The 13,206-nt window shown below is 43.7% G+C and overlaps 1 protein-coding gene across 1 annotated transcript in view; it reads right to left on the reverse strand.

Annotated features, from left to right (window-relative positions):
- The window catches only part of NBAS (NBAS subunit of NRZ tethering complex), a 317,167-nt gene that overhangs the window by 40,489 nt on the left and 263,472 nt on the right, over positions 1-13,206 (reverse strand). The window contains exons 46-47 of the mRNA XM_059405174.1: positions 10,760-10,962; positions 8,658-8,747 (exon numbers count right to left, since the gene is read on the reverse strand). Coding sequence (XP_059261157.1) covers positions 8,658-8,747; positions 10,760-10,962 — 293 coding nt within the window. The remainder of the gene's footprint in view (positions 1-8,657; positions 8,748-10,759; positions 10,963-13,206) is intronic.

Raw genomic sequence — 13,206 nt, forward strand, 5'->3', positions numbered from 1 at the left:
TCACAGAGGCAGTGGCATTTGCACAGGCCCATAATGGACAAAATGGCATGGACGTACATGGAAATGTGGGGGAAAACCATCCAGACAAAGAGGAGAGCAAGAAAAGAACCCAAAGACTCGAAAGGACAGCGTATGTTCAGGGGGTGCTTAGAGCACAGTCGTCCAGGCGGTACGAGGACGGGCTGAGGTAGGGAAGAGAGGTCTCCTCGCGTGGGTGGCCCAGAGCACGCGCCAAAGGCTACGAAGGCAGCTTCACGCTTGGAAAGCTCAGGCTCGGCAGCTGTCAGGCCCAGACTCAGCTCCCAGGCTGACTTCTCCCTGACGTTGTGACGCTGACCAAGAAGCCACTTCAAGGTTCTGAGCCCCAGTCCCTCATTTGTAAATTGGAGATGGATGCCACTCCCTTACCCATGAAGCTTTTGAGAACGAAACAAACACGTAAGTGATCAATTTAAAGCACATAATGCATCAAGAGATAACTAAGTGCTTCAATTAGGGGCAACCATTATCATCGAGGATCTTTGGTCTTAACTTTGTATGGAATGAGAACAATGGGGGATTTCTGAGTACTGAAAAGTGATAATCATGTTAAGTGATCAGAGAAGTGTATAGGCTGGGGCAGGCTCAGGCCCTTTTGGGTGAAGCCTGCAGGGGTCCAATTAGGTATATTGAAGAGGAGCTTAAAGCACATTTTTGGCCTGGAGTCCGAAGCAATTTCACATACTGATTTTTTTTACCCTGCCACCCTAGTGCCTAATGTGCAGCAGGTAGGATGAGCCACGAGAAGAAGCTGGAGTCACGAAGATTGCAGCTGGAAGTATGACAATTACCCAAGACCTGACTATGGTGAACAAGAATGAAAACAGTGACTTATGGAGTTACAAGGAGCTATGAATTCTACACTTCATCATTACTCTCTTTCAAGCATTCTGTTATCATCTCCAATCTGCAGATGAGGAAACAACCACAGAGAGGTTTAATGTCCAAGGTCACCAAATAAGGAGTGGAGCCAATATTTGAACTTGGACGATCTTAATGTCTCATCAATTATTACACAGTACTACCAAACCATATGGGAACACGTTCCAGAACACGGTGGCAGAAGATTACAATTATTCATATACTGATGAGATACAGAAAATTATTATTATGTTTTCCAAGTCATTATATTGAGTTAGATTTCATTTACATTAGAATTTATTGTGCGGTTGGTAATACTTGACATTTTGGGGAAATCTGCTATAACTTTGGGTTGATCGTTTTAAGCACATAATAAAATTAGGAAAACTCATTCCTAGAACGGAAGTGCTGTGCTTTGGAAGCACCGTGTTCTAGGCAAGCTTCACTGATAGCTGCGTGAATACTGGTGTTCAGTAAGATCACACAGAAGTGAAAGGCAGGTCTGTGGGAAAAGTCACCCAAGGACATTACCTAGATACCATCTCCTAAAGATTTTGACTGCAAAATGGCTAAAATTTTCATTTCAGTCTGAGTTTTTAAAATCCATAGTCATGGGGTGCCTGGGTGGCTCAGTGGGTTAAAGCCTCTGCTTTCGGCTCAGGTCATGATCCCAGGGTCTTGGAATTGAGCACCGAATCAGGCTCTCTGCTCAATAGGAAGCCTGCTTCCCTCTCTCTCTATGCATGCCTCTCTGCCTCCTTGTGATCTCTGTCAAATAAATAAATAAAACCTTTTTTTAAAAAAAATAAAAATAAAATCCATAGTCACTTTCATGACTCATCAAATATACCTACACACATATACGGAGACAAAGAAAGAGCAGAAATTTGATAAAATGGCAACAAACTGACAAATCAAGTGGGAGAGTATACAGGTATTCTTTTTCCTATGCTTGCAACTTTCCTGTCAGTTTGAAATTTTTGAAGTAAATAGGTGAGAGATAACCAATTATGACTTTCATAATGTGAAAAAACAGAACAAGAAGGAAAATGATCCCATTTATATAGTATTTTATGAAGGCAAGGAGAAGATTTAATGAGCTTAGGAATAAAAAGAGAACATTATTACTTTATTATAAAAGTTATATAAATTTTTTAAACTGATAAAGTTATAGAACAGATAAAAGAAAAAAAATCACTCATAGTTTCACTGCAAATAGCCATTTTCCACCTTTTTCTCTATAATGAGGTTTTTCTGGGGAGGAGGTTATTATACTGCACAGAATAACTTACTACACTGTTTTAAAAAAAAATTAACCACTAAAGGAAACACACATTCACACAATCGGTTTTGGCCCAAAAGATAAGGAGTCCTCTGAAATAGCTCTATTAGCAGAGAACCGGCAGCAGCAATAACAACAAAAATACGCTCACTGAATGATTAATTTGAGAAAAGTGGTGTTCTATAGAACAAGAGGATATTCACAAAAGGAATAGAAGAGAAATGTCAGCCAAACAAAAGCACTTACTGAATCAAAGTAAAAAGGCAGATTGTGAGAATATTAATAAGCTAATCCTTGGTAAAAAGAATTTTCAGATTCTGTGTGGCATATTCCTACAAAGATAACTCAACCTTGAACTTACATTGTTAAGGTTCACTAAAAAAGATGGTCAATACAAAAGCACTTTATATAATCATGAAACACTACACAAATAAAATTATTATTCTTATTTGGGAATGGGGGAATGAAAAGACTGCATTCCAACAACAACAACAAAAAAAAACACAGACCACTGTGATTTCGTATAAACATAAATGTCATAGAATTTGAATGCCTGAAGGGAACAGAAGGTCACTTAGTCATATCTTTTATATGGAAGTTACAAACTGGCAGCCGAAGTTTTGTGTTGGTTTGTATGGTATATGCCAATGTTTCAAAATTTAAATTTTTACAGGAAATCAAGATTTTTCCAGCTCCTCTATCTCCTCCCCCAGTTTTACTGAGATGGAACTGACATATGGCACTGTATAAACTGACGGGGCAGAGCATCATGATTTGACTTACACGTACGGTGAACGGATTCCACAGTAACTTTAGTTAATATCCGTCAGCTCATTTAGATTAAAAAATAAATGCTTTTCCTTGTGATGAAATCTCTTTGCATCTACTCCCTTAACCGCCCGTTCCCCCTAGAAAGCTGGATGATAAGGACACACCAGCCACTGGCCGCTATTTCCTACAGACAAGGCCCACGTGAGCGCGCGTTCCGCTCACCCTCCACCCCCTCCTTCTTCTCGGTAAGCCCTGCCCACCTCGCTCATTCCCGTCACCCGCCTGGCCTCCGTGGGAAACACATGTGCAAACACTGATGTGTAAAAGGCCAGGTGAGATGAAGAAGGGGGTGAGGAGGGGCAGCAAGTAACCGAAGTGCGTGAGCAGTGAGAGACCCCAATATTCGTGTTCTACGTAGATCCCACAACTCAGTTCACTGATCCACATGCCACGCACACTTGCCTCACTGCATTCGGAGCTGCGTGGAGGAGACCTCCCCGGTGTAACAGCTTCTATTATTGGCGCTCGGCCAGGAATTAGAGAACTGCAAATAAACGAACTCATAACATGCTAATAGCCTGGCTGTAGTGGAGAAAGTGTGACTTCTACAAATAATTAACATAATCAAATTCTATCATAAGAATAATTCCTACAAAGGAAATAATTTTGATGTACACACAACTCTAATCTCAAGTCTGAACTTTTTGGCAAACACGAATAACAGCCTTTCGTGGCTGTTCCCAAACGTATGCCAACCCAGAATCTCTTCCTGAGGTTCGTTTATCAGTAAAAGCTTGGGCACATCTTGCTAAAATGAGGCAAAAATGACAGCTATGAAGTCCTCAGTATGGCCTGAGGTGGCCCTGAGAAATACCACAGGACAGTGGACCCACCAGCCTCACTGGCGACCATGGCTATCAGCAAGGCTCAGGACGACAGCACACAATGCTCGTGCACTGTGGGTACCTAGGCGACGGCTGATGATTTATTTTGCCCCACAGAGCATGAAGACTAAGAAGAAATCAGATTCAATTTGCTTTGGTGGGCTTTCTTTCCTTTTTTTTTTTTTTCTTTTATTTTCCGAGCTCTAAAAAGACTGTGAAATCCCCAGGTAATACCAAAGAGCTCAATGAAATCTGAAAGATCTGACGATGTTCAATATCCAGGAAGCCCTCGGACAGCTGAAGCCAGACTGTGATTAAGTAGTAATTTACACAAACAAACAACAACTTCCAAAATACTCAATAGTTTTGAAGGAAATCTTTCTTCCTTTTTAAATAGTGCACAGAGGAATTCCGCATTAATTGTCTGTTCTCTGAGTGGATTTATTTCTGCACATCCTTTTGAGAATCACTAATGTCCTGGTTCACACGGGTTGCTCATTCCTGTTAAGAAGCTGTCTAAAGCTAGAGGAGTGGGGGGTGCGGGGGTAGAAGAGGAGAAGAGGCCCTGGCAGAGGGAAGGAGAGGCAAAAGGCAGGGAAAAGTGGCGGAAGTGATGCCAAGACCTTGCTCCTTCAAGTTCAGTCCGAGGACGAAGCAACACTTGGGGGCTGGTTACACAGGCACAATTTCAGGCCCTACCCAGACCTACTCGAGTAAAATCTGTATCTTCAGAAGAGCCCCAAGCAATCCCTGCACACAGTGGTGTCTGAGAAGTCCTGTCTGTTGTGGGCTCTTTAATGAGAGGTGAGAGGAACTTCTGAGCATGTCCTTACCTTACCTGGGTGAGCCCGGACACACGACGAAACCTGTTTGAGCATCATGTCCTACTCTGAAATGGGGGCAATAACACTATAACGGGACTGTTGTGAGGATTCAGTGGGTTCCCGAAAAGCCACTTTGGGGAAGATCTCAGCACTGAGTCATCGACGTTCATTACTTTTTTGTTTTTAAATGCATGATGATCTTTTCTTAGTTCTAGGTTTAACAAATATTTTGTTCTAGAAAATTGTTTTAGCTACTAATGTTTTTAAGCCCATTTTTCTTAAGCAATCTAATCAACCAATTCTTAACCCAACCAGGAATTTATATTCTTAAAATATGTTAGAGACATACATAAAACAGGAACGAAAGTACACTTATAAAATTCAATGTATGTGCCTGAGCCTCTCAATAATTAATTACCTTAATCTCATCTTTAATTGTAGATGCTACAAAAGATCTTTGACACTATTTCAAATCCTTACAATACTTAGCCCTGATGTCTGGAGGCAAGGATTGGTTCCACTGGAAAGGAAGTCTGTCTGTCCAGACACGCCCCAGGCGGCCTGTCTGGGTGCCTTAGATGCAAGAGGCCAACATTTAGCACAGGCGGAAGAGGAGGGACATGGGGCTTTGTGAATGGAGCGGAAACTATAGTTCAAAGGCGAATCAGACTTGTATCAATATAAAAAGTCAAAAAAGGGCATGCTGATGATGATATAAATTGTCTAAAAATTAGCCACAAAACCAAACACTCGGCAATAGCCATGAATACACACATGCAAATTCTGACTTTTCCGTGTAGTCTGCGTGCCAGGAACGCTGTGGGTTGATGTGGGCCTGGCCTCAGAGCACGTGATTGCATGAGAGCAGAGAGCGTGCATGAGGAGAGGGGATTCACTCTGCAAACAGATGCCACAGAGGACAGTGCGGTCAAGTTTCAGGGCGAGGACTGAGGGAGGCAGGGTATGGCCTGAGGGCGAGGGGGACACACAGGTCTGGCTGGCCTCCTGGGCGTGAGGTGGCAATATCAGGCCACATAATGAATGACCGAGAGGGTTACACTCGGTCACCCTAACCCTCCCCGAGAGGGAGCTACCCGGAAAGGAAAGTGTCTCCCCTAGGAGATCTGCCAGGCAGAGTTTTAAGAAGAGAAATCAAAGCCAAGGATTTAGGCTTAACTGTATGGATTCAAAAAACAGTTGCCAGAAATGAAAGTTATGACTTCACTTTTCTTCCCTCATTTTTTTTTTAAGCAAAAAAAAAAAAATGTTCACTGAAGTTTTCCTGTTAAGAAGACTTTGTTATGCTGTGTCTCTGGAATAAAAAGTAAGATCTTGCTCTGTTTCTCCATTTCCCAATGTCTTCCTCTTTGGAAATCAAACCTTTTTTTTTTTTTTTTTTTTTAAAGATTTTATTTATTTATTTGACAGAGAGAGATCACAAGTAGGCAGAGAGGCAGGCAGAGAAAGACAAAGGAGGAAGCAGGCTCCCCGCAGAGCAGAGAGCTCGATGTGGGGCTCGATCCCAGGACCCTGGGGTGATGACCTGAGCTGAAGGCAGAGGCTTTAGCCCACTGAGCCACCCAGGTGCCCCTGGAAATCAAAGCTTTAAAAAAGGAGTCTGTATGTGAGAAACCCAAGTTGGATTCCCCTATGTTTTCCGGCTGGAAATTCACTAAGAAGAATACTGCCTTTTAATCTTGTAGCCATGTCCCCACTGGAGGGGGCTTACTGCCAGTTCTGATTGTATCATCCCGTGGCTGGACAGCAGTCACCGGGCGAGGCAGAGCTGGACCAGAAGGGAGACGCAGGACACACCACCGGAGCGGGGCAGAGGGTTTCCCGGGCAGCGTCTCCGCCTGCTCCCTCCCTGCTGTATGCGCAGGGGCGCAGGCCGCCTCCTCTGCCTGGGGTGCCATCCCCGGCTCCTCCTCCTCCTCCTCCCTGACTCCCACTTCATGGACCAGAACCAATGTCGCCCCTTGGGTATCCTGCCTTGCCTTCCTCAGACCGAATAAACCGCCCCATCCACCTTGCTCCCTGTGCAGCACTCAGCCGCGGTCCTATGGCAACTAGAGCTCAGGGAAGGCTCATCTCCCTACAAGCCTCTGAGCATCTCAGGGGTCACGCTGTCTCCTCCCCGAATCTAACTCCTCATGACGCAGCACAGGGGTATGACACACAGTGAACGCAGAGATCATTTCATTCCACTTTCAAATAAGAGGTGTAAAATAGCTTCGTTATACTTTGAGACCCCAAAGCCAAGGGGTTTAGAACAAAAGAGAAGGCTGAGTGCGTAGAGGGCTGACTGCAGTGCTTTCCCAGATTCACCTATACGGCTCATCCTCTTTTCCTCCACTCAAGCCTCAGGCATAAAGCAAAACACGGAAATGCCCTGTACAGGCATCTGAGTGCTCAATTAGGACTCAGAGCCTGGCCAGGATCCTGGCTCCATTCCCCCGGCCTATGACCCGGGGCAAGGCCTCCTGGGAAATGGCAACAACACACGCAGCCATCAGAAATAATCACGAGGAAATCTACAAAGACAAATGGGAAGAATTACAGTAGCAAGTGAATAAAAGAAGAATATGAATTTTGGTTGAAGCTATATAAAAACATGTGTACCTGCACCATAACTAAAGGTAATATGGAAGTGAAAACAAATACATTACTGAATGAACTATGAAGCATTTCCCCAAATATTTCTTCATTATTATTATATCATATTTCCTATTTAAAAAAAGAAAACAGGGGTGCCTGGCTGGCTCAGTTGGTAGAGCAGGTGACTCTTCATCTTGGGTTCATGAGTTCAAGTCCTAATTGGGTGTAGAGACTATTTGAAAAAAATACAGTAAAATAAGAAAATTGGGTTGAGGCCTTACAGGGACGACATGGACGTCAGACACGTGAAAGATGTCATAAACTTTGGCAAGTATGTCACCACAACTTGCAGTTGCTGTTCTTCTTATCATTATTACTGCACCTGAACAAAAAATTCTTTCTAAAAATGGCATTAGACTACAACAGCCAAACTATGGAAAGAACCCAGATGTCCATCGACAGGTGAATGGATAAAGAAGATGTGGTAGAATATATACAATGGAATATTATGCCGCCATCAAAAATGAAATCCTGCCATTTGCAAAGATGTGGATGGAACAGGGTATTACGCTGAGTGAAATGAACCAATCAGAGAAAGACAATTATCATATGATCTCAGTGATATGCAGAATTTAAGAAACAAAGCAGAGGATTATAGGGGAAGAGAGGAAGAAATCAAACAAGACAAAACCAGAGGGAGACAATCCATAAGAGACTCTTAATCTTGGGAAACAAACTGAGGGTTGCTGGAGAGGAGGGGGGTGGGGATATGGGGCAGCTGGGTGATGGGCACTGGGAGGGTATGTGTTTTGGTCAGCGCTGGGTACTGTGTAAGACTGATGAATCACAGACCTGCACTGACTCCTGAAACAAATAATATATTATATGTGAATTTATTGAATTTAAGCTTTTAAAAATGGCATTAGAGACACACACTTTTCTAGACTTAGAAAGCCTGTATACTCATACTCTTGGGGCAAGACAGACCTAACGGATATAAAGCTTTAAAAAAAAAAATAATACAGTCCAGAAAGTTACCTTCATCAGTACCGCTAACCTCCTAGAGATGTGAATCCCTTCTCTCCCAAGAAGCTCAAAGCAGTTCCCCCTCCCAGCTGCATGCGGTAGGAGGTGGGCAGAGACCATACTCTCCCCCTCAAGCAAGGCTCTAGGGAGAAGGGGGTGTCCCCCTAAAGCTGACGGGGTAAGAGGACAGCTGGAGAAACCATGACTCCAGAGGCAGACTCCTTAGTTAGGCAGAAAGTCCTCAGTTCTTCCTTCAAAACCACCTAGAAAGGTTGCTTGGTCTTGTCGGTGTCATGAACAGTGAAATTAAAAGGTGTCCTGAGAGTCTGAGGGGTGCCCTGAGGCGACACACACACGGGGAGCTAGGCTTACCCCTGGTCCACACTGGTATGGACGGCTGCCACGACACCTTCCAGGACCTGGAGGGGGTCCCCCGAGCCACCGAGGTCAGCACTGCATCCACTGTGAAGGGAGAGAAACAGAACCAATTCAGAAGAGGGCTCGACCTCGGGGAGCAACATGGCGTTCACACCCAGAGGCTCCCAGCTGGATTCCGGCAGAGGACACTGCTGGCTCCTAGCCACGGTGGGTGTATGCGGTCTGCGAGTGCTAAAGATACAGAAATGAAACATGTTCTGCCCTTGAGGAGCTCCTGGTCTAATACATGCTCCCTTTCCTAGCAAGAAAATAAAATCTACTTGCCTCCTGTCATTTAAAAAACACTCAATGGACATTCAAAGTTATTTTAAAGTGTTAAATATATCATCATCTAAATTCTCCAGATGGACCTAAAAAAAAAAAAAAAACCTAGTATTTACATGGTACTTACCAGGTGCAAGTGCTTTCCATACATTCTACCATTTAGTGCCCAGCAGTTTACAAGATAGGTGCTGCTATCATGCCCATTTTACAAATGTGTATGTCTAGGATGCCACTGAATTTTGAAAAAGCAATAGAAGAAAAGAAGTTTTAGTGAATAATTTAAGTAATAGGATTGAAATCAACTGCTGGATTCAGTTCGTTACATGCCTTTGTTGTTCTAGGCCTACTCAATTGTACTAACTTTCTAGAAGGTAAATGTTATGGATGCCATCAATAGCAATTTCTTCTCCTTTGAAAAGGAGGTGGCTGAAGTCCTGAAGCTCCCTTGGCTCCCACTGCAGAAAGATTTAATTCACATTTATTGAATGTCTTCTGTGTGCTCAGCGTAACATTTATAAGAGAAGAGCTGTCTTTACAAATGGAACTGGGCGCAAAGAAAGAGAGATAAGTATAATTTATGTCAGGATTTTATGACTGTAAAAATATCATATATTTTAATTATTCATGACAATGTGTAATTTTTTAGGAAATAAACTAAATTCGTCAAAGCACTAAGCTTTCAAAATGTTTGTTTTGGGGAGGTTCATCGAAATCCTGATTTAAGAAACAATCAGAAGATAGCTATGGATCGAAAGATGCAAAATACGGCCGCCCAGTGTCTGTGGTCGCCCGAGGGAGGCGAGCTGGGGCCTCTCACAGTCGCCGCCACCACCAAAACACAATTGTTCTAATAACAGAACAAACTTTATTAATTTGACGTTTTTTATTTCTTAAAAAATGTTATGATATTTTATTTCTCGTCTCTTTCTCTCTCTCTCTCAAATTACCAGATAGCGCAGATCATTAAGGTGAAAACTGTATGAGGCTGGGGTAATTAAACTGATAAAGGCTCATTTGATTTCAGTTCGGCTGTGGAAAACTGACATGCATTTAATCAAAAAGTTCCTCAAGAGCAATGCAGAATTACAAAGAAGGCTTAAAAGGAGAATACATTAAACACAACCGAATCTTTCAGCCTAATTGCATTATTCACAGAAAGCATCTCATGCCTCATTCTCTTCCGAGTTTAACTTTTCCCTCTTCCCCAGCACCCCCGGATGCGTTCCCACAAAGTCACGGGCGCACTGACACAGCCAGAGCTTCGCAACTGCTGGTTTCATGCCATTAACTGCAGGTAAATAAAACTCGGAGACACTTAGCAGATGTCCAACTCCTTCAGTCTGTGGTAAGCCTTGCCTTATGTACCTCAGGGGGAGCTTCTGGGAACCATTTTGCAGCCTCTACAAAAGCAGGGGAAGTAGAAAAGGCAAGAGGCCAACATCCACCTGGGTTCCCAAGATGGCCTGACATTCAGCTACTCCTGCACGGGCCATGTTGGCCTTTCCCTATTCCAAGAATTAAATGGGGCTGGAGGAGAAGTGGGGCAAGACAGAAGTCCGCTTTAGGAACATGCAACGCCAGTGGTGAAGCATTTTCATGGTTCTCCATTCTCAAGATCTCTTAAGACCCAAGAGTCTGAGAGATCTCACGATCATCTCTCGCTTTTATAATGTACTTCATTGTTTATAAAATGCTTCTAAACACATGGAATTTCTTCTTCGTTACTATGAAATGAACGCTACTCCTGGCAAACCATCACCCCTGTAGCTTACCTCAACGCGGAGACTATCTTCCCTACTGCGCTCTGCACCACGTCCTTGGGCGAGATGTCCAGAGGGCCCACGGCCACCTGCAGCAGCTGCTCAATCATTCTGAGAGGCAGGCCGTCTAGACACATGGCCACAGCTTGGTCATGAACTTTCCCTCTCTCTGACCGGGACAGGTCATAGAGGTCGCCATACTTGCGCAGCACTTCCTGTAAAGACACAGCATGCGACGCCTGAGAATCAAAGAGGAACCCAGTGGGTCTACATCACACAGTAAAAGCACGTTTAGGAGATTCTCCAACCCGCACTGAAGAACAGGCAGTGGTTAGTAAGAACCTGGGCTTCAGAGACACCAGGCTTGAGGACAGATCCTTGCTTCAGCCTGTAGTGTGGTGTGTAGTCTATGGGCCTTCTGTGGCTGCAGAATGAGGGTGAGGACAGAGATTCTTGCAACTAGGAGTGTCGTGAACATTAAATGAGAAAATACAGAAGTCAGGCCTCCAGCACAACGTCAGGTCCAAAGTAAAGCTTGTGAAGTGTTCATTTCTCTGTCATTGTGACCAGGCTACAACCACACAACAGCTCAGACCCATGAGCGTCTATTGTGCAACCCAGGTGGTACATGGGTGTCACCTGGTTGAACGCTCCTAATTACCCTGCGAGGACTTTTAATTAGCTCCATTTTACTGAAAAGTAAACTGGAAACCAAGATGTACAGTAACATGCCCAAAGTCACACAGCCAGCAATTCGGGGAATGGGGGTCAGAATCCGAAAGACTCCATCTCCCCGCGCCTGGGCCACACCACCCGCTCCTCTGATAATGTCTGTAAGAACAAATGTGACAACCAATAATGTGTGAAAACAGGCCACGAGCTACTGGTTTTCATCACAGCAAACATGGTCACTTAGTGTTAATGCTTTCCAGGGTGTGTGTAGTTTCTCAAGTTATCCTGAAGACGCTCTCTAGTCTTTCAGACCCACCGTGTAAAATCCAAACATTTAACTGGATAGCTGATGGTATTAAAGAATTGCTGTTGGGGTGCCTGGGTAGCTTAGTCATTAGGTGTCTGCCTTCAGCTCAGGTCCTGATCCCAAGATCCTGGTATCGAGCCCCGCATTGGGCTCCCAGCTCAGCGGGAGGCCTGCTTCTCCCTCTCCCACTTTCCCTGCTTGTGTTCCTCTCTTGCTGTGACTCTCTCTGACAGATAAATAAAATCTTTAAAAAAAAAAAAAGAATTGCCATTAATTTTTTTTATCGTGATCATGTTGTCGTGGCGTGTTTCCACGTATCCTCTAGAAAGAGATGTGCAAGTATTTATGGATAAAGTAAAACAATAAGCAGGATTTTCTTTAAAACTATCCACGGGGGCGGGGTGAGGGAAAGTGGGAGTGTGCGTGAAGAGAGGTCATGTTCTCATCTCTGCTGAAGCTGGGAGCTGGGCACAGGACATTTCGTTTTACTCTTCTCTCTGCTGTGAAACTTCTAACAGAAGAAGGTGCCCGTGCGTGCAACAGAGCAGCTGTTGTGTCCATCCTGAGCAGGTGGGACCTGAGCCTACATGGGATAAAGGCCTCTAGTTAAGACTGCGCTAAACCTAGGGCCCAGGGGAATCTTCTTTCCCTGGTATACAACAAAAAAGAGGTTAAAATTAAGGCCTGACCGTAAAAGGGACAAAATGTATGAGGCTGAAAGTGATCTCCACTGTTTGCTATGAGAAGCGCCCGAATAAAAGCACAACAGGACCAAGGAGTCTGCTGTCTCGGCCCATCCGTGGTCTGACTGAACGGCATTTACAAGCAGCCACCGGTAGCTTTAAATCACAGCCCCGGTGAAACAAATGGCTGTTTCTGTTAATGATCCCCTTGGCCTCATATCCACTATTCTAGTCACTCAAAGACAATACTTGTTCCAAGGAGAGGAATGACAATTCTCCAGATTTGAGCACAGTATATTTAATTAAAAAAATAAGATAAGTATTTAATTTTTTATTCTAATAAGTATAATCACATTGACTTGAAGAATTCCAATTTTACCACAGTTCTCATAATTACGGATTATAGCACCGTACATGTCAGTAGGATAAAATTCGGGTTGGTAAAGCCAATCTGTTCCCTGCAAAGCCTTTTCTACTGCTTGTACATCATTTAATGTGATTCATTAGACAGGCTAATAGCACTGAAAAACACAAAATGAAATAAAACTGCTATCAAACTTTTGAATTCTCCCCATCATCTTTTCCATGAGGGCTTGGCATTTATGAGTCTCATACAAATTTTGACGCCTTCCATTTGTTCATTATCTGAACTGCTCTCCACTGACCCATCTTTCTATCAGCTATAGTTCTTTACAAGCCAAGAATACAATTCAGTCAATATGTATGGTTTGAGAAAAAGAAAAGGGAGATTAGTGGCCACTTATGGTTTCATTTACCATCCACATTAAAGGGGCAAA

This window comes from Mustela nigripes, chromosome 7 (genome assembly GCF_022355385.1).
Source record: "Mustela nigripes isolate SB6536 chromosome 7, MUSNIG.SB6536, whole genome shotgun sequence".
Lineage (NCBI taxonomy): Eukaryota > Metazoa > Chordata > Mammalia > Carnivora > Mustelidae > Mustela > Mustela nigripes.